The sequence below is a fragment of the Chelonia mydas genome, chromosome 17 (assembly GCF_015237465.2).
Source record: "Chelonia mydas isolate rCheMyd1 chromosome 17, rCheMyd1.pri.v2, whole genome shotgun sequence".
In the NCBI taxonomy this organism is placed as follows: domain Eukaryota; kingdom Metazoa; phylum Chordata; order Testudines; family Cheloniidae; genus Chelonia; species Chelonia mydas.
The window spans coordinates 5,801,493-5,825,705 of NC_051257.2; the positions used below are offsets into that span (position 1 = coordinate 5,801,493).

The 24,213-nt window shown below is 39.2% G+C and overlaps 1 protein-coding gene across 4 annotated transcripts in view; it reads left to right on the top strand.

Annotated features, from left to right (window-relative positions):
• BRIP1 (BRCA1 interacting helicase 1) overlaps positions 1–5,343 on the top strand; it is a 130,600-nt gene extending 125,257 nt beyond the window's left edge. For 2 of the 4 annotated variants that reach the window (XM_037880367.2, XM_037880366.2), the window contains one exon: positions 4,735–5,341. In XM_037880367.2, the coding sequence (XP_037736295.2) occupies positions 4,735–4,758 (24 nt within the window). In that variant the 3' untranslated portion in view covers positions 4,759–5,341. Of the gene's footprint in view, positions 1–4,734 lie in introns of all 4 variants that reach the window. The other 2 variants (XM_037880368.2, XM_043531375.1) reach the window with 2 other exon arrangements.
• Positions 5,344–24,213: the final 18,870 nt, after the last annotated feature.

Sequence of the window (24,213 nt, forward strand, 5' to 3'; positions counted from 1 at the left end):
TTAAGTGTTGTCACTATGCGGAATGACCAGCGTTACATGAGATGTGGTGGTATTTTGGCAGAGTAATTTGAAAAAGACCAAAAATATATTTTTGATCAAAATAACAAAGTTCATACATGCCTTCCTGCATAACATGATCTTACGTCCTTCTTCTTCCTTCCTGTCCCACTGCTTAATTTTGTATATTTTTTAACCCTGACTTGTTGTGTCATGTCAAACCTGGATTATAAAGTCTTTATTTGACTGTGACTTAACTTGTTCTTGTGAGACATCTAACCCTCTTTTGGACTCCCAAACCTTTATGGTAATGATAATGGTCTTGCTTGCTGACATTTTAGAGTCATGCTACTAGACCACATATACTAGTGGCATAGCTAGGGATGTTAGCATCAACATTCATTGATGAAGACATGGCCATAGTACACCATAGTATGGTTAAATGCAGAGGCTACAACTTTATTAAAATTCTTAACCAACAGGGACTATTCCTCCCAGCTACACGTTTGGGCTGTTCCAGTGCAAATTTCAACTTGGCACCAGTGGCCCCGGGTTCTACAAACCTGAGGGGAGCTATGAAGGCCATGCCCCCTTAACACACTCAGGACTGCTCAGGGAGCCTGGTTGTCAGTCAGAGTCCTAATCCACTCCCCACCTACAAACAGGAGATAGGAGAAATGAGATGAGGGGAGCCTCATGCAGCACGAGATGTGGAAACATGCCCCTGCATTGTGCACATGTTATACTCTGGGCCCACGCCCAGTAAGCCCCTTGGGTTACAGGGTCTTCCCATCTGACCCTTTCTAACTCACCAGCCATACTGGAACCCACAGAAGTTGCAAAATGTAATTTAATCCCCAAAATGGACCTCAGAGATACTGGATGGAGGTGAAGAACCCACACAGCAGTTTGCCAGTTTTGCAATATGGGAAAAATTCCTTCCAGATCTCCAAATGAAGTCTGGCAATGAGCCTCTACCCTAGCATCTAAGGAGATCTCGCCCATTAGATGGGGAGAATATGGCTATGCCTATACTCTGAGCTAGGGCTGTGATTCCCTGCTCACATACACATATTCACGCTAGTTTTCAGTGAGTGTAGTGTAGCCACTGTAGCATGGGCAATGGCAAGACTGTGCCAAGTACCTACTCACCAGTTTCAGGCAGGTTTGTACTCAACATGGCTAAGCCGTGCCTTCCTTGCCACTTCCCCTGCTACAGTGCTATCTATACTCAGGATTGCTCAAGGAGAGCTACTGAGTACACAAGCAGGGAATCACACCCCTCCCTCCTAGTGGAGACATAGCCTCAGAGTAGGGCTTGAATGGAACCAAACTGGCAGCTTGGCAGCAGAAAGCAAAAGAGCTCAGAATGGCTACTCCCAGCAATAAAAGTAAGGAGAGGCCATCCTCCACAGCAAGTGAGGGCTAGGCACATGGCCCCTCCTAGCTCCCCTATCCAATACCAGTTGCAGTAGGCAGGTCAGAATCCATTTCCTGGCCACCAAATGGGATAGGTTTCTTCCTCCCGTCATGGGAGGGGCTGTGGAGGAATGAGAAAGGAGCAGCACCCTCTCCCATATGCTTATTCTTCAGGGATGGGAAGGGGGAACCAAGAAGAGCACACAGAGCACTTCCCCAGCTGCTCCTACTTGGTGATCTCCAGGTGCCTTCCTTAACCCAGGGCTAGGGGAAGTGAGGGGTGTCCATCAAAGTTAAACCTGGCTTGCAAGATGAGCATTATTCTATGAATACAGAAAAGCAGGCCAAAAGTAATAAAGGATCCTCCACTTTCAGAACCACCTGCTTTTGGGGCTTGTCACAGGCTGGCTGGCCCTTTCAGGGGAATCAGGCTCAGCCTTGCCTGTGACGTAGCAATTATCCTTGATGCAATCTTGATTTGGTATCTTAGCATAGTGACTCCAGCTGTGAAAGGATCAGGGAGGACTGCTTAGAGAGAGGGGTGGAAGAAAACCCAGGAGTAAGGAGCAAGGAGAGTTCTTTCTTCCTAGGAAGAGGCTGGTGAAGGCAGGCTGGAGGGACCCACAGGGAGCAGGTAGGTTCCTGTGGGAGGTGCTGACATAGCGCCTGTGAGAAGCAGGAAGGTCCCCAGGAGAAGCTGCCACCATCCCCAGGCAGGAGAAGCAGTGAAGAAGCCTGCTAAGAAGGATGACGTCCAGGAAAAAAGCTTTGGGAAGCATTGTTCAGACAAAGCAGCAAAGAAGGAACTCTGCAGTCTCCAGGAATAGTGGTCAAGCATGGGGAACTTCATCACAGCCTGAGAGGGGTAGAAGGATCTTTTGTTTGGATGTTGGCGTGGATCCTTTAGTTGGACTTTTGTTACCCTGGAAGGGAACAGAACTGGAAAAGGGAGCTGAGCCATGGAAGACATAGCCAGAGAGAGGCCATCACAGGGCCAAAGAAATGGCTAACGGGCGCTGGAGATGCCAATTCTTACACCAGGCGTGCTATGGCGGCAAGTGGAACACTTAGAGGGCTACATAGCCTAATGTCATGAATAAATTCCTGACCTTTCATCTGTTTCTTAAACATTAAATCATCTGTTCTTGTGCCTTTGGCAATTGATATATAGTGAAGTGGAAGCGTGGTACAGGAAATGAAACCATTCTGAAGCTCTGTGGTACTTTAGCATTGGTGGGCACCAAGGTGTCTATTGGAAGCAATAGGTTTTATACTGTTTAGATTAGACTCCTGGTGTCAGTTGATTGATGGATGTGTAAAATCTGTCCTATTTTGATGACAATTTAACATAAATGCAATTTATGGAAAATAGATTCAAACTCAGGTTAATATTTATACGAGAAAAAAACCCACTCATTGACAAGTAGATTTGGGATACATTAGAAAAATAAAATACCATCTTGTAAATGTGGAAAGTTTGCAATGCATTCAAACTGTATTGTATTTGAAACTGTGTATATAAAAAGAATACCTTAACCTCTACTTTTTTAATTTTAGGAACTTTGAAAAAAGCTTTTTGCAGTAATGCAGAACTGCAAATAGTCCAGAAACTCTTCAGAAATACAAATTTAAGAGCTACAGAATCTCTTAGCAGTTGCATGTGTGAATTAGGTGCCATTTCAGAAGATGATAATGTGGTGTTGATCATCACAGATGATGCAAGTCTTAGTCATCTTAAAGAAACTTTGAAGGTTTATCAGACTCAAGTGAAGTGTGAAGGTGAATCTCTCTGATGGCTAATTAATACTCCATAGTGGTTGCCAAATCCTTATTCATTAAGAGCTCACTTCATGTCAGACTTATCATGTGAGACACCCCCCCTCCAACCCCCCCACATTCATGGATTTTGAATTAAGTGCTGATGAGATTCATGGGCTCTTCCTTTGAGTTTGTTGGCAAGTGGATCCTTTAACATTTGTTTCTCCCAGGCTGTATGCCTAGTAGCCATTGCATTGAGCCAGAAGTGGTTGAAATACAAGTACTTATTGCTGATACACCTTTCATAGTGCTCCAAAAGGATAAGATCCACCCAATTTTCTCCTTGTAATGGCATCTGAATTCCATCTCAGCCAGTCCATCAGCCCCTCATTCTTCTTCACCAGGCATTGCAATTTACCAGGGAAAGCAAGACTACATAAATTAGATGTCAGGTGGTATTGCAGCATTATTACGTGGATAATAAAAAAATCTTTTAGCAAATGTATAAAGTTATTTTGGCATTTGGGGACAAGTCCAATGAGGAATCAATCTTTGCTTTAATATAATCTTAATTGGTTAAACTTTATTCAACTGTGTTGACCAAGCAGGTATCCCAGTCCTGCAGGCCACTTCTGCTGCATCCAACCAAGCCAGCTTCCATGACGTTCTTGAGAAATGTGTCCTCTTTTGAAATCTGTATAGCTGCCACACCAGTTCTACTCTTTTGACTAGGCAGTTAAGACTAATATTCTTTACAGGAAAGCAGTTATTTAAGAAAGGTGTCCTCACACCTCTTCTCGAGTGTAGTGACTGTTAATGCTAGGCACACTCCCAGGACTCGGGAATCTGCAGAAGCAATTATGTGTGGTAAAAGGAAGGTTACTCACTTGTAGACGGAGTTCCACACTTAATTCATTGTTTGGTGTAAGCAAGCATAACTCCATTGACTTCTGTTGAGAGGCATCTGTTTATACCAGCAGTGAATTTGACCTGTTGCCTTCTGATCCACACCAACCCATCTTCTCATCCTCAATTCTTCATGTCATTCCATGGTATTCTGAATTGGTGGAAAGGAACTGAAGGCAGTTAGAGCCACAATCTCTTATTCCCTTACAGTGAATATTCAGATCTGTGAGTTGGCCATATGTATGGCCCCAGGCGTCAAGAGTGGGGATCTGCAGAGGTAATACACTTGGTGACATCTAGTTACAGGTAACTAGCCTTCCTTTTACTGCACATTTAGCTGATATATACCAAAAGCAAAGAAAAAAGGTTTTGTTAATATGTAGACTACTTTGTTACTAGATTGCATAGTCTATTAGATATGATTTTGTCAGATGATTCTAATTGAATGAATTATTCTTTTATTAAAATTACTAAATTACAAAGCTTTCCTCTTCATTACTTTTTCCTCTCTCATTTACTGACATACTAAAAACTGAATTTCCATTTGGATTTTTCACATGTGAAACATTTCACAAATCAAACTTGTAATATTACTTTCTTTTAAGATGTCTCTGGATGTATATATGAAAGGATTTTTTTCTTTCTTTTTGGAAGACTTGGACACAGGTTTATCTTTAAATGCTATCTGGAATGTGAAGGAATGTTCTCTGACCAGCTATTTGCAATGCAGAAACTGTGTCGTCCGGTCTATTTCTCCGTGTCCTTTGATAGGAGCTGAAATTATTGATCTCAGTAACAATGCACAGTCATGGGTAAGTTAAATTGGTTTATATTGTGTATCAGAGGTAGCAAATGAGTTGTATGTATCAAACATATCTGAATGCCAGTTTTAAAGAGAGTGAAAATATGCTTTTAAATAGGGAAAATATAGGTTATTTAAGTCATGCTTCTACCAGATAGGTTTGAAATTATTTAAATGAGATTAGGTCAATTTAAATCAAGAAATTTTTCAGTGTCTGTAGCTAATTTGATAGACTGTCTATAGTATAGACTGTCTATAGTTTTAATTTTATTATCAAAATATCCAGCATTTAACAGTATTTCATATAAAGGGAGCACTGACTGATCTGGGAACAAAACAGAAGAGCAAAAGATCATAAAACGTTGTTACAAGAGGAGGGAGAAAAATTGTTGTTCTTAACCTCTGAGGATAGGACAAAAAGCAATGGGCTTAAATTGCAGCAAGGGAGGTTTAGATTGGACATTAGGAAAAACTTCCTAACTATCAGGGTGGTTAAGCACTGGAATAAATTGCCTATGGAGGCTGTGGAATCTCCATCATTGGAGGTTTTTAAGAACAGTTTAGACGATCACCTGTCAGGAATGGTCTAGATAATACTTAGTCCTGCCGTGATTGCAGGGGACTGGACTAAATGAACTCTCAAGGCCCCTTCTCGTTCTGATTCTGTGATATGCCAGTTTTTAGATTTCAAACATGAAATTTAATCTTACTCTGCAAAATTATATTTAGGCAGATGTCCATAATCTTTTATTTATATTTATAAAAATAAAATTGGTTAACTTTTGGCACTAATAATGACCCTAATCAGACCCTGTTGTATATGTGTGAGGACAGAGATGGCCTAAAAGAGTCAACAGCAAGGAATTTAATAGTGTCATATTTCCAACTGTACTAGCAAACTACATTGTCAGAGGATCTCCTTGAAAACCAGAAAATCAAGCCATGCACATTTTTATATAGTGCCCTTAACTCTAGTTCCTGGTTTAGAGTAAAGTCAAAGTGAGTGGTTCTATCCTGGATGAACTGTGCAGCTTGACCTCTCTAAAAGGTACCCTTAGGACGCTGATATCTTTCCTGAGCCTTTACTTAATCCTTACTTGGGCAGAACTCTCATTGACTTCAATGGGCTTTTTTTTAAGAACAAAAGCTTAGCGAAAACTGACTAGTGACCTTAGGATCTGGCTCATATGCATCATTGCCATCAGTTTAAACAATACATAATATGCTCTATTATGTCATATATTATAGTGAGAATGAAACATGTAATATAGAGATTTTGCAGCATTGTATTCCATAAATATTGGTAGCTAACTGTATTATTTAATTTTTCAAATCATTTGGGGGTACACTGTATAAAAGATGCTGTGCATAATAAAACTGTTTTGTATGTCACTTTACCCAACAATATAAAATAGCTGTTCACTGTAAGTTATAATAAAATTAGTTCATGTTTTATCATGTTTAGATTTTTTTAACAGTAATCTTTTAGTGTATTTTTTAAAGTGATGGTTTTGTAACTTATGCTAGGAAATGTGAAGGATTGTGTGTACAAATGAAAGCAAGTGTTTCATCCTGCTGTTGTTTTGTGTAAGAGTGTAGTTTGTTCAGCCAATGTCAACCATCTATATAGTACAATTGACAACTTCTCAAGATTGATTCTTTTCCTATGCCACATGCGTTATATATAGCTGTGGAATCAGTTGTCATTAGATTTATGTATTACATATTTTTATTAGTGTGCAGAATAAGCTAGCATTACAGTCTTAATCTACTTCCAGGTCTTAACCTCTCCCTTAACTGGAAACATACCCATTAATTAAAAAAAGGAGTACTCGTGGCACCTTAGAGACTAACAAATTTATTTGAGCATAAGCTTTCGTGAGCTACAGCTCACTTCAGTGCATCCGATGAAGTGAGCTGTAGCTCACGAAAACTTATGCTCAAATAAATTTGTTAGTCTGTAAGGTGCCATGAGTACTCCTTTTCTTGTTGAGAATGCAGACTAACACGGCTGCTACTCTGATACCCATTAATTGATGTTTTAGTATTTTTACTCAACGTGGACCTATTTCTTTCCAAATAATGTTTCCTAATATATCTCAAACTATTTAGAAAGTACAGTAATAAAGTTCTTGACAAAAAGTACTGCTTTTCCTTTTTTCAGTTTTCCATACGGTTCAAGAAGGTGATAATTAACATGTAATCATCCTCTGCAGATTGTAATTGAATGAGACCACTTTAAGTATTACTTTATTCTGTGCATCAATATGCTGATATAGTACAATAGAGCACCCAATATACAAAGATTGTGCGAAGTGGTAGATCCTTATTTTCCTGAAAGAAAAAAGCTTGATTAGGCTTGTATAATGGCAGAGGTAACATTTTATGAAATCAAAGGGTGACTGTCTGTGGAGCAGAATAGGAAGTGGAAAACAGAAAAAGGTGGTCTAGTAATTAGAAAATATCAGAGGGCACGTAGTTGGTTATAGCAAAAGGGCATTACAAAATCTGGTAACAAACTAGTTGGATATTGCCTCAGCAACTGGACTGCAAATGAGAGACAGGTCTGTTAATTCTTCTTCGAGTGGTGGTCCCTATGTGTTCCCCTATCACACTCCCCCATATGCCTGAGACTGGAGAATTCTAGCAAATAGTTTCCGTTGGTCCACACCTGTTCCTTTGTTCTCTTCATGCTCCATGCCAAGAGTTGGACATACTGGTAAAACTTTCTTCCCCTCTCCTGAGGGCATTCAGCCCAGAGGGGATCAAGAATCTTTTCCTACCAATCTCATCTGTTCAACTAGGGACCCCCTCCTTGGGACTGATGGTATCCAGTGCCTTGGGGACAACTATAACCTGTTTTTTCACTCCTCATATTGGCCTTTTGGGGAGGCCATGGGACCCGGCATCCCCAGTCCATGCGATCCGGTAGGAGTCTTACCACCCCTCTCATCAGCTCCAAGAGGCCAACCAAAGCTTCCTGAACCTATGGAGAAGGAGGAGGATGAACCAGATCCATTCATGCTATCAGTACCAACAAATATTTAATCTTCCTCTCCTAATGAGGCGGTTTCTCTAACCTTGCCATCACCTCCAGATGACCACAGACCATTCCAAAACCTGCTTTGGAGAGTAGCAGAAGAGCTGTAGATCCCCTTAGAGGAGGTCCAGGTCTCACCACACAAGCTCCTGGACATCCTACAGCCTACAGGCTCTAGCTGAATGGCACTCCCAGTTTTAAGTGTAGAAGGCTGGAATGTCATTGCCTTGGTAATACTGTCCACGCTGCTGAGCTATTACAGCTGCTCAGTGCTTCTGTTCTTGGAGCTCTGGTGTTATCAGCACTAGCAGAATGCAGATTGCTAATTCAACAGACCTTGATGTTACTCTTAAAAAAAGACCACAGGCACGGTTTGGTGACAAAGGCAAGCAGCTTGGTTTATTGCACTCAAGGCACAGTCCTAGCATCCCATAGGAGCTACAAGTACTGTACACTAACACATGAGTGCCCTGTGGCACGGAGTGGCTCAGTCAGCAGCGGGAATTTCTACTGTCCCCTCGACCACACAAAGATGAGGTACCGCAACATTTATAGACTGAGACAAACAACATATGTACCACCTTACGTGTTTCATGACATCTGCTTGTTACCTCTCCTTGTAACTTTGCTCCAGATGTCTTGGGCAAAACATTCCTGTTCATCACTTCTGTCAAACCATCTTATCTTGTGTTAGGTTAGGGTGTACCTGGGCTAATCTTTCGGAATGTCTTCACATACTTACCTAGTGCCTGGTACTACTAAGGAGTGCCTGTGTTTTAGCAAAACTAGCAGTACCTTTGCCAAGTTCATGTACTGGACGGTGAACTTGTAAGCATCTGCTTTAATACTCGCCTGACTTTGGTTCACCGCTGACTGTGGTTCAGGTCTTTCACCAGGCCCCGGGCTCCAGGCTCTCTCGTTCTATTACACCAGTCAACGAGGTCATATTGGAACTAGCAAGAACTCTTTGGCACTTGCCAGCTGCCTGTGTCCCTAACTCTAAGATGGCAGAAAAGCTGTTCTTTGTCATGGCTAACTGAGCAGAGTTCTTGTTCTCCCACCCTACCCCAAATTCCCTAGTCATCCAAGCAGCCATGGAAAGGTCCAGACAATACCACCCAAGGGGCACCCCTGCAGATAGGGAGGCCAAGTGTTTAGACCTTATGAGGAGAAAAGTGTTTCCTTCTACCAACTTTAGACTACTTTAGACTTTCCAGCTACCAAACCCTCCTGGCAAAATATGATTTTTTTAAAATTATTCTAAGTTCCTGGACTGTAATGACAAGTTACCCCAGGAGTATATGGCTCAATTTCAAGCCCTTATTGATGAGGGTAAATTAGTGGCAAGAACCTCGTTACAAGCTGCAGTCAATGAAGCTGATACTGTTTTGAAATCTATGCAACTGCTATAAGGTTGACTACACTCTTAGGGGCTCCCAGTGGAGCACTTTCCCTTTAATGAGATCAATCTTTTCCCCCAGAAGACAGACAAATCTTTGCATTCACCAAAAAACTCCAGGACAACCGTCTGCTCCCTAGGTATGTATACACAAGCCCCAGAGAGAAAGAACCATAAGCTATACCATGGAGTTTCTCTCCCCACCTCCTCGCAGCATCCTTTCCCTATCCCTCTTCAGGGACCACTGTCATGATAAGATTCTCCTTCAGCAGGTAAAATTCCTCCTCCAACCTGGAGCCATAGAGTGGGTACCTCTTCAACATCAGGGAAAAGAGTTTTATTACAAACATTTTCTAGTCCCCAAAATGACAGGAAGGTTGAGACCCATCCTCCACCTGAACTATGCCTATCTTCTTATCCCGCTGCTTCCTTGAGAACTATGGAAGATTCGACAGGATCGAGCATAAGTCATTTATGTTACGCCCAAATGGCCCAGGCAATTCTGGCTTCCGGGTCTCCAGCATATGTCAGGCTGGCTGCCCATAAGCATTCATCCTTTCCTGGATCTTTTGATTCAAGGGAATGGTAAGGTCATACATCCCAATCCAGAAGCTCTTCACCTCCTGGTATTTAGACGGGCACTGGAGCTAGAACGTTCCTGTTCCGAAACTGTGCAAGCCGTTCTTACTAATAGGAGTGTTGTGGGGGCACACCACTCACCAAAGGACTGGTGCCTCCTTCTGGTACTCTGGGGATTAGCTTGAGGCTGGTGCAACCGCACCCTGCCCCCCGCACCCCCAGTGGTTTTCACACCATCACCCTGCTGGCCTGCAGCTCCTCCCACAGCCTCAGGAACTGCAGCATCCTCGTCGTAGCTCGGCCCTCCGGCCACATCACTGTCCATTTTCCCCACCTTCCAGGAGAGGTTTAGCTCCTCGATAGTCCTAGCAAGTCTTCCCACTCACTGCCTCTGTGCCACTTGCCCGTGACAAGTAGGGGAACCCAGGCCCACCCTCTTCTCTGGGTTCCGGCCCAGGGACCCTCAGCTCAGCAGTCTGGGCCTTCTCTCTCTGTCCTCATTGCTCTATCCTACCACTGGCTCCCCTGTTCTTCCTGGGCCTGCCAATTCCCAAAGCCTCCTTCCCTCTTCCCAGGAAGTGACTGCAGCCTGCAGTCTCCACTCACTCCTTCCTTTCTCCTGGGAGTGTCTGCCTTTTCCCAGCAGCCCCTTCTGCTTTCAGCTCCTGGGCTGCCTAATGGGTTAATTGGCCCATCTGGTCTGCATTAAACCCTGTAAGGTGAGTGTGCGGTTATCACCACATCACAAGCAGAAAAGACTCCATGAGAAAATGTTACCTAGCCAAGTGGAAGCATTTTTCTGTCTGGACCCAGCAGCTCTGTTTGCCCCCTGAGACGATGGGTATTCCTGATATTTTGGATTACTTCCTTATCATCAAGATGATATTTCTTTCCCTTAGCTCAATATGAGTTCACCTGGCTGCAATCAGTGCATGTCACTGTCCATCAGATGGCTACTCTGTCTTTACTCACCCAATCACCTCCAGTTTCTTAAAGGGCTTAGTTAGAACTTTCCCACTAGTAATAAGACCAGTTCCTCAAAGGGACCTTAATTTAGTACTTTCACCAATATCAAGCCACCTTTCAAATCCCACCCCTCCAGCTACCTATTGAATGCTTCACCTGTCTGTGCAGGTTGGTCTCCTTGTTGCTGTCACCTCAGTCAGACAAGTAGGTGAACTGGGGTCCCTAACAGCAGACCCTCCTTATGCTACATTTCATAAAGACAAGGTCTACATTGACATTCACCCCTAAAGTAGTTTTGGAATTTCACATAAATGAGCTTATGCACTTAATGGTCATATTCCCAAAGCCCCAGACGTCTAGCTTAGAGAAGAGACTTCATTTCCTCAAAATGAGATGAGGATCTCCAAGTGGATCTCTGGCTGAATCCTAATTTATAAACTTGAACACCTTCCTCCCGCACATGAGACAAGGGCTCACTGTATGAGAGCACAGACTGCATCAGTAGCATCATTCAAGACATAACTCTGCTTGACATTTGCAAGGCAGCAACACAGAGTTCCATCCACACATTCACAAGATATTATACCTTGGTCCAAGTCTCCTCCACTGGCGCATCCTTTGTGATGGTGGTTCTACAAGCAGCCATATCACCTGCATCCTCACAGGCTTTTCCTCTTTGAGTACTGCACCCATAGTGGAATACATGTAGGGACCAGCACTTAAAGAAGAAAGGAAAGTTATTTACCCTTTATAGCTGGAGTTTTTTGAGATGTGTGGTCCCTATGTCTATTCCACTAGCCATCCTCCCTTCTCCTTCAGTTTCTCTCTGATTTGTGGTAAGAGGAGGAACTGGAGAGGTGTTGGTCCATATCACCCCTTATATCCTCAGCATGGAGCAAGAGGAGAGCGAGCGTGCAGACGCAGGCCAACGGACACTACTTGCTAGAATTCTCCGGTCTCAGGAACATGGTGCACAGTATGATACAGATAAGGGCCAATGTATTTTTAAGAACTCTACATAGGGTAGGTTTTATTTGCAGCTAGAACATAATTCAGAAAATCAAGCCAGTACAATTTCTCTTTATAATCACTCATAATTCAGAAATAGCTGCAAGGCAATAGTTTTTAGATGTAATATCTATCTTTGGCATTGGTAAATGTGGTAAGGAATAGTATGATAGGCTATAAAAGAGCAACACAGACTCCCAAAAAATGCCCACATCTGGTTTTCAATGAAGCATTTTGAAAGCTATGGGCATTCAACAAAGAGGCATCTAATCTCTTAATGCATATGTTTGTTTCAGAGAGCGACTCAGGAATGAACCTGATCACGTTTGATAGACTTGAGAAACAACTATTAGAACTCCAGTATCATTTCTTTGGGTTTTGCACCTCATATGAGTATTTTAATGTTGTATGACCGTACCTATCTTTCTATAAGTGTAAGCAGTTGACCTGCGTGATGATGATGTTGGGTGTCAGGGACGGAGATGCTATTTGTTTCTTTATAACATTAGTTGTTCAGGACCAAAACTGGCTTAGGACAAATGATAGTAAATGTAAATGTAGTTTTAATTTTAGCGTCATTTTACTTTAACCAAATATCTTTTTTTTAAATTGGGAATTCATATATTTATTTATTGTAGTTATAGAAAGATTCAAAAGATTTTGAAATGTTTATTGTATGCTACTAAACGGAAAATCAGCGCAAGCAAAAATGTTTTAGTGTGAAGAAGCTAGGACTCGGTTATTTTCAGCTTTTATGCATTTGCATGTTCTTGAATATGAAATTCTTGCTGTTGTTGAGCAATGTGATTGAAGAGATGAAAATCAACATCGAAATTTAACGCTGCAGACTGTTCCATGATTTTCATGTCTGTTGTCAATTTGAGATATCAGATGTCATCTTAAATTAAATGTCCTCCTCTCTTTATAAATTGGGAACCAAAGGATTTTTCATTTAATAAAAAGTGCATTGCTATGGCAAAACAAGTTTAAAATGTTTTCAATTGAATTAGGATCTGGAGTTCAGTTGTTCTATAATAAATAGCCTTCCAACGAGGGACTACCATATTTTTTTCATGAAGTTAGCTTGAATTTAAGCCTTAATTGAACGGTTACTCTAATGTAATTCATTTTTTTAACTTTATTGTTTAAACTAGACTTTAAGAAAGCATCCATTTATATTCAATGTGCAGTATGCTAATTCAGCTCCAATTTTTTTTGCGATTGTTTTGCTTGCTGTTGATCTAGAAACCTCCTTTGGTTTGTACAGGCTACAGGATGGTTTATGTGATATCAACGCCATGTGAATGATCACAGTAACCATTTTTATTCCTGAAAGTTCTCCAAAGAATTTTACATACTTCCATGTTCTCTTCTGTGTTAAAATGATAGAATGCTCATAGCTGAGAGCACTTTGAAACCTATAGGAAATGTTTTAGTGCTGCAAATCGAAAGCACTCATGGTGCTTTGAGATCCAGCCCAGCTAATGTATTAAATCTTGCCTTGCCCATTAAAAGTTAAACCAAGCTCTTTTGATGATAAAGATTTTTTAACTTATTAAGCAGTTGTTACTGTAACTGATTAGACAGTCAGCTGTTGAGACAGTAGCTTTTATATAACAGGATATTGTTTTGTTCATCATGTTACCACATTTGGCAAACTTTTATCTTAATGCGCCTTTCGGGAATACCAGTCTGACCTCAATCTGAGTAAAGCCTTAATAGTCGACGTGAGGGATGCTTGCAGGAGGTGGCGCGGTCATTTTCGCAGACTGTATATTTGTTATCGCATGTTAATCAGATTCATCATTCTGTTTAATAAAGATTTCATCTGCCACGCGAATGCATAATCGGCTACATCTGAGTGACTGCCTTTTGTCTTGAGCAGATTGCTAAAACTGTATTAAGCATCATTAGACAAAAATGATGACCTTATTAATTTGTCCTTTATGTGTTTTCTGGCAGATTGGACCTCATTATTATGCAAACACAGTACACAGAGCAGGACCAGAAGTAGCTCATTAATGTTTCCTTCCCTTAGTTTGCAACAGATTTTTATTGTGAAGTGTGCATAAAATAATTGCTAATTATGTGCATTAAATTGTACAGTGCCTTTCTTAATTACGATTTTTTTTAATGTTTTGAGAACATTGTAGAACACCATGAAGAAGCCACAGGGTAACAGTACTGAAGCAAGTAAGTCGTAGAAACTGAATTATTTTCCACACATATTTTATTGCCCCTTTTCCTGCCTGCAGTTGTATGAAGAACAATTAGGACAACTATGGATTGTTTTGACTAATTCAACTGTAGCTTCTGATTTTAAAAGCCAGTGAGAATGAGTTGTCAAAAATTAATAAAAATATTCATCAACAAGTAAACACAGCTAGCATTAAAATGTTCACTTATGGAAGAAATAAAATCTTGTATCTGGCAGACATTTTTGATTCTTCAATTGTATTTATTGAATTAAAATGGCTTCATTATTTACACACCATCATATTTCAATAACAGTTTTAAATATTTCCTTTTGTGTTATATTTACCCACCTGTTTTTTGTATTTCCTATAATCTCTATTTATAGTATAATTCTTCTTAAAATATGTAAGTACAAAGGAAATTAAACGTTAGGATTTGGCATTCATCTATGGTTTGACAACTTTGTCCTAAGTGTATAATTGGTTTAAGCTGGTTGTGCTTCATACTTATCCATAGCGCATCTTCTGTAATCTGTCTGCCACTGTAGCTGATAAGACTTGACCACAACTGAAGTTTTTGCAGCACTAGAAATGAAATCCTGCTCCATTAAAGGTTTGCATGGATTTAGCTTTATAATCTGGTTTAGAAATTGTGAGTAGACAGATCTAGAAGGAGACTAACATTGTTATCAAAAAGATGCAATGAAAATCAGTAGATCAGCTTAAAGTTTCATAGTAAACTCTGGTTGACAGCATAACCTATGTAATATAATTCCTTTATTTCTGAAATAGGGAAAAGTAGTTTTGCTGTTGGTTGTTGGCCATTTTATCATTTTTACCATTCATTGCTATCAGAAGCAGATATATATAACAGAATTATTGGAATGGCAAGTCTACTTTTGTGGTACTTACCATAAAGCATGTTAGGTTGTTGGTTTTACTGATTAGTGTTTCAAAGTAAGTCAGTATTAGTAATTTAAATATTGGAAGTCTGACCCTTATTTACTGACAAAAGTTTAAATAAACAGTAAAAAGAAAGGGAGTACTAGTGGCACCTTAGAGACTAACCAATTTATTTGTCAAATAAATTGGTTAGTCTCTAAGGTGCCACTAGTACTCCTTTTCTTTTTGCGAATACAGACTAACACGGCTGCTACTCTGAAACCTAAATAAACAGTGTATGGCAAGCTAATTGGAAACATGTTTATTCATCAAAGTGTACTTTTGTATTTTTATTAACAGGATGATTTTTGACTATGCTAATAGACAGATTTATTCTGAGCTATAGTGAGCAAACATATCTTTATTATACCAGCATCTCAGACATATTGATGATATCTACATAATTAATTATCTGATTGATATAATACATATGCATTTATTTGAATGGAAATGCTGTTGCAAAATTAATGATTCTTTGTATTAAAATGCCTTACTGTTAATAGGGTTTTGATAAACGCCTTGGAAATTTTCAGCAAGAACACTCTATAGCACTGACTCTCTTGTTTAATTTAAAAATTGTTTAAGAATTGTGCTGCAAAATTGAGTGTACTTTTAGTTGTTTTAAATCAGATCTACAATATTAAATGCAGTATGAGACATAAGTATGTAGTATGAATTTTAGTACCTAACTATAGAGGCTTTATACATATAAAATATGCAAGTGAATATGTGTGCACACTAGAACAATACAAACAACACACACAGTAACAAATCACTCAAACAAATGTGCATTGGTAAGCAATACTGTAAGTGCTGTAATCAGTTGTGGAGTAAGGCTAAATAGGACCTAGATCCACTAAAATTTCAGGCACACTACAATAATGCTGATACTTTACCCCAATCGATTTTTCCTTCCACGCCAGTACCCTTGCTTTTCTTCTCCTATGAGGCAGGTTAGCCATTCAGCAGCAATCAGCTGTGCTCTGCACTTGCCTCTGCTTGCTTTGCCTCTCATTGCCCTCCCAGTTGTCCCTTCTGCCTTAATCCACTCCTTTTTATCCCAAGATATAATAATATTTCATATAGAAACAGCACAGTTCAACCTCGGGATTATATATCCCCCTCTCCCACTCATAAAACAATCAAACAACAGAGGAACAAGACCATCCCTGGCATTAGCAGATGTAACACAATTGAAGTCAGTGTAGTTGTGCTGCTCATACCAGGGCTGAGTTTAGCCCGAACTCAGAGACACAATCACTCATCTTTCTTCTGTTGATTACACTACATCTTCCAGAAAGAGAAAACAGTTAGCAATAGCAAAATCTGCATGCACAGAGCTTTCTGTTGTTTTATTTTTATTTTATTTTCATGTTCAACTTTGTAAAACATTTCATTCTGCCCTTCGTTCTTTTGCAATTTAGTAATTCAAACGCATGGCAGGGTATATTTGTTGAGCTGGGCTTCAAGAGGACATAGGCCACACCCTTACAAGTGATTCCTGAGCACTTTTCTGAGGCTTAGTGATAGTTCCTGGGAAGTAGCACACTTAGGATCTTGGCCTAGCAGGCCACAGAATAGGAGGGCTCACATGAGCTTGGTTTGAGCTTTGGATGGTCATGCCCTGGACATTTTTAGAAGCTCTGTGTGTGAACTTCTAGGAAGGAGGGGCTGGGGATGATCTAGAGCTGTCCTCCCCTGTGCCCCTTCTCTCTTTGTCAACAGAGCTTCACGCTCTCCTTTACTGCAAGGCACTGAAGGGAGCAAATCTGAGTCAAGAAGGACCTGGGGGCATCCTAACTTCCTCTCTGGAATGCGGAGGCAATATAACATGCTTCCTCCTCTTCAGGAGTCCATTTGCACTGGCTCCATTGGGTTACTGGGGAGAAGCCTGAGAGCAGATGCTTTGTGACTGCTCAGAACCAGTAACTCAGTACTAAAGAGATACTGCTTCTTTCACTCCACACCTTAACGTTTCCCTGTACCTCCTATGTATATAACTCTCAATATATCTCTTATTTTTGAGCCATTTTACAGAAAGATACAAATCCTATTTCAGTCTTCTATATGTGGGAAGCACCAAAAATAGGAGCTTTTTGATGGAAACACATTAGTTTTTTCAGTTCTTAGTAATCAAACAATATATGAGTATAATTTAGGTTATGTTGGTTTCTGGTGTTTTATGCAGATCTGAAACTTTGCATACCTATAAAAACAAGTAGCAGCAGAAAATCAATTGTTTTTGTAAATATTTTATTAACTTAAGAACACAAGAGCCATATTAGGTCAGACCAATGGTCCATCTAGGCCTGCATCTCAGGGAATGAACAGAACAGGGTAACAGCCTCTGGCAGTTGGAGGTTTAGGGATACCCAAAGTAGTTTTCAAAACTTTTGGGCTGCTCTTTTGTTGTTGTTACTTTTCTAGAGTCATAGGGCTAGATTGTGAAAGCCTGATTCTTGAGCACTAATGTGACCATCGAAGTCAACGGAACAACTGTAAGTAACTGCTAAGCAGGGTAAATAAAGGGCTTACAATGTGGCCTATAAATCCTAGTGAGGGGAAATGACCTAAGGGTCAAGCTAGTCTATCTCTGGTCAATGCATGTCCACCTTGCATTTTCTAGTGCTTTGTCCAATCTGATTTTAAATGTTCTATGTGATAGATCTTCCATTCTTTCCATAATCTCTTAGATCTCATTGACAGGAAATGTTTCTTGGTAGTAATCTTAAGTGATATATCTATATATATAACAGCCTCATACATGTATCTATAATACGGTAAAGTGTATATGTATGTATGAGGTTGTTAAGAGGGTTAGTGAGAAGATATAGGCTGCAGTGTTTTCAATGTGTTGTTAACTCTCAAATTTATATCTCTGTCTCTTCTGATACAGACAGTGCTGTTGATCATATAGGGAGGTTTGGGCCATGAATGAAAACTAGCTGGCTGAGGCTTATTGCAGATAAAAGTGGGGTGATAATGGTAGGTTGGGGAAGGCTACCAGATGTTCTGGAAAGGCTATCTCCCCCTTTGAGGATGTTTTCCTCCCATTTATTATCTGTGTTGGAATTCTGGCATTGTACTTGCTCCCCCGCTGCTGCTGGAGTATCATATAGCAGTAGTGTCCAGGAGATTATGACCATTTATGTCAGATGCGGCGCACACTGCAGTGATTCATGCCTTTGTCACCTCAATACTGGATTATTGCAATGCAGTAATCTGGAACAGGTTTACCTGCTCCCTGACTGAAATAGCCCAAGCCTGTTGACATGCAAAGCATGCTACAAAACACATCTATTTATACAGGCTGCTGCAGAAGTGCACCTGTGAGAGAAATCAGATGTGGGGAAGAGAGGAGTTTGGTGTTCTGCAGGTGATCTAATTTTGTTTTGGGAATTTATGGCAGTGGACACATTTTTTATTTTATAGTATCCAATTAATTAACTTTTCCTCAGAAATCAATTCCTCTAAACTTTGGTTTACGTTTTAAACAGATTTCAGAGTAGCAGCCGTGTTAGTCTGTATTCGCAAAAAGAAAAGGAGTACTTGTGGCACCTTAGAGACTAACAAATTTATTTGAGCATAAGCTTTCGTGAGCTACAGCTCTCACGAAAGCTTATGCTCAAGTAAATTAGGTTTTAAACAGAGTTATGCTCAGTGGCCAAGATTTTAAAATATAGGAACCAAAGACTCCTAAAACCACAGGTAAATCTCTAGTCTGATTTTCAAAAATGCTGAGCAAGAAACAGCTCCCAATGGCCTCAATGGCAATTGTTGGCTGTTTATCGCTGATAATCAAACCACCTCAGTCCTTGTCCAAAGCCCGCCAAAGTCAGTGGGAGCCTTTCTGTTGATTTCAGTGGACCTGACTTTAGGCCCTTATTTTGGAAATAATTTAACAAATAATCTGCAAGCTGATTTTAAAATCCTCAGATTTACACCCTGGCCCTACAATGAGCTCTGTGAAGATGCAGCAGTCTGCAAATGACTGAAATTGAATATAACATTAAAAATCTGTGCTGTGTTGATTACATGATTTTTTTTTCTAATCAACCCAGTGCAAATTGCAAATTCAGTAACTCAACATACCATTCCAAATTCCCTTTCTGCAAATATTTCAGGCCTTAAATTATAATCACTTAGTTTATTTCCCTAATATTTTATATATTATCTGATGTTCACGATGCACAAGCAGTCTTCATATTTGTACCATAAGACTTTGCAATAATATTGTTTCAATATCGGTATCTCTGGCAGTAGTTAGGTTGCTAAAGTTCTGTTTCTTAGTAATTCCTAGTTAAATCTTCGATATATATAGCTTGGTATATGAAGCATGACAGTCATTTAGAGAAAAAAACTTATTTGTTTTACAGTTTGACTGTTGTGGTCTGAAAAGCAAAATTCACGTTTCCAAGAGTGCAGTCCAAATTAGTTGTACCGGCCACCATTTAAACTAATCTTTCATTGCGATTTTGAATTGAAAGAAGCAGAAAGTAAGAGCAACCAGTGCATAACAAGTTGCATTTAAAGCGTACAGGAACAGCTGCTGAGATTACAAATGCAACATTCTAATTGTTTTATATTCTAATGAGCAGTCATTGTTACAAGCCAGTATTTTATACTGATTATGTTGCACACACAGTGCAGCTGCCACTGACCCCTCAGTCAGCACTAACAAAAAACCTCTTTGTTACCAGCATGGGAAATATCTGCTGTTGTGGGTGTGAATTCAAAACTGAGTAACATTCATCAACAGAAAAAAATTAAAAGGACCATTTATGGGAGACATATAAATGAATCACTGAGCTTTTGAAAGCCTTAAAATTATCACTTTTGCATATGTTTTTTAATAATTGAATTGTAAATAAAAATGTAGCTCAGAATATCTGAATCCCATGGAACATTTTTTCCATAGAAATATCTGTGAGTTCTAATAATTTTTTAAAATATTTTGAACTCATAAGTTTCTGTTCTGTTCTGCTACAATGAAAATAAGGTCATTTGTCATTCTGAGATTTTTAATTCATAAATTGAGTTTTCTTTCAAGTACTTTTATATTGAGTTTAGTAAGTAATAGCCATTTTTCCCACCTTAGGAGCCAAATGGTGGTAGAGGAATGAAAGAGCAAGTTATCGTTGTTGAGATGTTTCCTATTTCAAATACCTTTGGGTTCTGTAAGCCATTTACCCTTTTGAGGACATTAGAATACAGTTCATTTGTATAACATAGATACACTACCAAGCACTTATATAATTAAAGTCACTGTTGAATCTCTGTTTACTTGGGACTATCCTGTCCCTTAAATAACTTCCATGCTACACACATTTATAAGGCTGTGGAGAAAACCATCATCACCTCCACAAACAGGTAATTCTTATGTGGTATTTATCATCATTATTCTTCATGTCTGTACATTTCTTCCTCTTCATAATACACAGAAACATTTCGTCAAATTCTTCAGTTGAAGTCAGTGGAACCACTGATGTATGTTGCCCTTTCTGAAGGGCTTGCACTAAAGAATTTGGCTAAGATTTTGCATGGTGTGTGGATACATAGTGAGTGCTGTGCAGAAATTCAGCTATGTAACTTTCTTACGGGAAAGAAGAAAGGCCACCAGGTAAAGCAATGGTTTAAGAAATCTGGATTCTGTTCCTGGCTTTGCTATATATTTCTGATGTGACCTTGGCGAGTCAGTTGATCTCTCTGTAACTCAGTTTCCCCATCTGTAAAATTGAGATAAAACCTACCTCACAGGAAAGTTCATATCTTATTCCTATCTGTAAAGAGCTTTGAGATCCTTCGTTGGAAGGTTCTGTAGAATTCCATATTGTTGTTGTTAATGAGAGTCAAGCAAAAGCTGCCACCATATTGATATGTGATTTCTACATAGTTTTTTTTCAAAGATTTCAGAAATTTAAAATTCTGTAATGAAGATATCCATTATAAATAACTGGTGAAAAGGTAAGTATAAAACCGTTCATATATCTTATTACATCTTTTGTGTTACAGTAACCATTTCTAAGTTGTATTAAGTTTAGATAAAAAGGAAAGCACAAAATTTGTGCAGTTTTGATATCTACATTTTATACTTTATAAACCTCAGCAGCAGTTCATGCTTATGGGAAATGTGTCTTTTATTTTTAACAGCAGCCAAGTGTATGGTTGACAGAAGCATATTTCTCTTCTGGCTTTTGTTTGAGCAGCTTCCAAAGCATCATACTACAGGTTTTTTTAAAACTTTGCCAAGTCTAGCTCAGATTAAATTTCTTTGTTAGACTTTCTCTTTTAAGCATCTGGATCAGAAATAGTATCCTCTTACTGTGTAGTAATGAAACATTTGGAAATCATCTGAAAAATTGTAATAGACTACAATAGTCCTGGGCTTTATTTCTCAGTGTAAGAAATATGTAGGATGCAGAGATATTTTTAAAGCTAATTTCACTTTGTTTAAAACATCTTCAGCCTACAAGAACACTAACTACTAGGCATTTTTATCCCAAAAGCTGTTGCTTATTTATCCATTTTAGCCTTGTGAAATACTATTTTCATTAATACATATCTGTATTTGATGGCAAATTTTTCAGCACTCTGTGGTAATCTTAGAACACACAAGTTATGACTAACCAAGTTTTAGATAAAAATTGACAAAGGTGATGAATGCTAACCCTGGGTTTTCTTTTCTGATTAATATATATTAGTTATGCTGAGTAAGTGTGGAGAATTTGCTTATAAAATGAAGGAAAGTGAAATTGAAGTATACAGTCCACATTAATCTGAAGAGGTTTAAAATAAAATAAATTTATATCATTTTATTCATTTGAAATGATATTAGAACTTATAACAACAGTGAAAATATTTCTCTCATATTTCATAAACTTGTTTGAGTGTGATAATTATAATGTAAAATCAGATTGTTCCCAGTAACCTTTCAATGGAGAGTTAAGTTGTATTGATGGATATGGTAAGAAAGAAACAAGCAGCAGAATTTTAGTGGTAAAGAACTACTTGTAGACATTTCACTAGAAAGAAAAGGGCCAGGTTTGATGCTGGTGTACATTAAAGTCAATAGACTGTCATCCTTTTACACCAATGGTAAATTTCAGGGAGTCCAATAGATTGAAGAAAACTTTGTCTGTTCACTACAGTATTGTAAAAAGGATGTAGGTAGAGAGAAGGAGTTGGAAAAGGATATATATGTGTTTTAATTATTTTGCAAACCAATTGATTTCTTATACATTTAGTAGAGGTGGAGCTGTAGCAATGATGTGCTCCATGTTTTTTCTACATTCCTTTACACTAAGCAGTCCACACCACTGACTGGGATTAAGACCATAGTTTTCTTTTGATTGTCCTTGATGACATGTGTCAAAGTGCTAAATGCTGATGTCTGTTTTGTGATTGTGTTTGCAGTCTTGTATACTCAGCTCTCTAGTTTTTTCTCACCTGCTTCCTCAATTTTTGTCTGATCCTTGTGAAGGAACAAGATAATGATGGCATATAGTGGTACATCATTTCCTTTCTTATAGCTGCTATGCCAACTGGTGAAACACACACAAAACCTGTAATTCATGCATTCTATTGTGGTGCCAATGTTGCCCTTGGAGACAGAGTCAGTGTTTTGTGAGGCTGCATCTAAAGGAATCATGAGGATCCAACCTTGATTTTTGACTCCTCTGCCCAGTGCTGTGTCAGAGGCCTAGAAAGGACTTACAAAAGATTTACACAAATGTTTAACTTTAGTCACATGAATAGTCCCACTGACTTCAATAGGATTACTCAAGATGAGTAAAGTTTAGCACATGTGTCAGGATTGGGGCCTAATTGGTTTATTGGCATCTCCGTCCTTAGAAATATTGTGTGCGCTAAGAGCTGGCTTACTTCACTTCCAAGTTCTCTTCTTTTTCTTTTAAACGGCTTTTCTATGGCTCTCTTCTCTTTCACCCACGTATTTTTTTCTGCAGATGTTGGGCTTATTTGTCCGGTCCCTTATGCCCCTATATAGAGGAGGGAGAAAGTTATGCAAATGGTGAAACAATACATAACGATGAAGAAAAAGCAGATGGCTGCTCTGTTAATGGGGCTTCTCCACTTGATCCCACAGGAAGAGAGACCTTTCATTGTCAAAAGTTCTGCAAGCTCATTGATTTTTTTTCATTCTAGCAGGATTTGTTTGCTTTTGAATTACTGCTGTGTTATCGTCAGTGTATGATATATTTTTCACTAGGTTACACATTTCACGGGTTTCTGGATACTGGCTTGGTTAGGATTCCTGAAGAGAACTTCACTTCCTTTCTATTTAGCAGAATCTTAATAAACAAGAGATGTTCATGGAATTCTGTTGTTTGTTCTGTTCCTTTCAAAATGGATGGAAAAGTGTCATTTCATACTTTTCACAACTTCTGTTTAGCATGTTAAAGTGTCAACATGAAAGCCGTAATCAAAGCAATTTTTAATTTTCCTGTACAGCAGTTTTTAAAGAAATCAATATTTTCTAATATTTTTCAACAAATAAATTTTCCTTGGGAAACATCAGTAGAAGTATTCTGGGTACAATTAATCCATATCTCACAAAGTAAAAAATTCTCCACACTCCTCTGGTGGGAGCTAGGAGATGCTAATAAAGGAGTGGCTTGGCAGGGTCAAAACGTTGTGCAGGTGCCATTGGACTGAGGCAACTGCAGTCTGGTATATATGGGCATGTATAGGTGAAAGTGTCATTTTTTTTAGTCCCCTGAACCCACACATTCAATCCTTCATCTTCCTGCCCTTATCCCAGAACTGGAAGATATAAATAGAGCATGAGTGTTGAGTTATTTCTGAGTTTTGATTTACAGGACAAGTTAATTTAGCAACAGTGTATTTTCCTGTTTTCCTATGTTAATTATCATAATGCTAATATCTTGTATCTTGCTGTGGAAATCTGGGGCCTGCTCCTGCAAACCTTTGGTTTCAGAAACAGATTCCACTTATGCCAGGTTTCCAGTGGCGATACTGGGACTACTCACTAGAGTAAGAGTTGTGGACTTAGTTCCCTTTTTTGTATCGCAACATACAGTTATCCTGTTTCTCATTATTGGCAGCTTGTTGGCTTTTTTTTTAATTTTCAGAGGTGACTCCAACCAATCATGGTAATTAAAGTTCCCATGGAACTTTTTGCAATAGTTAGGGGTATTAGTTTGTGTACTTCTGTTGTCCTCAC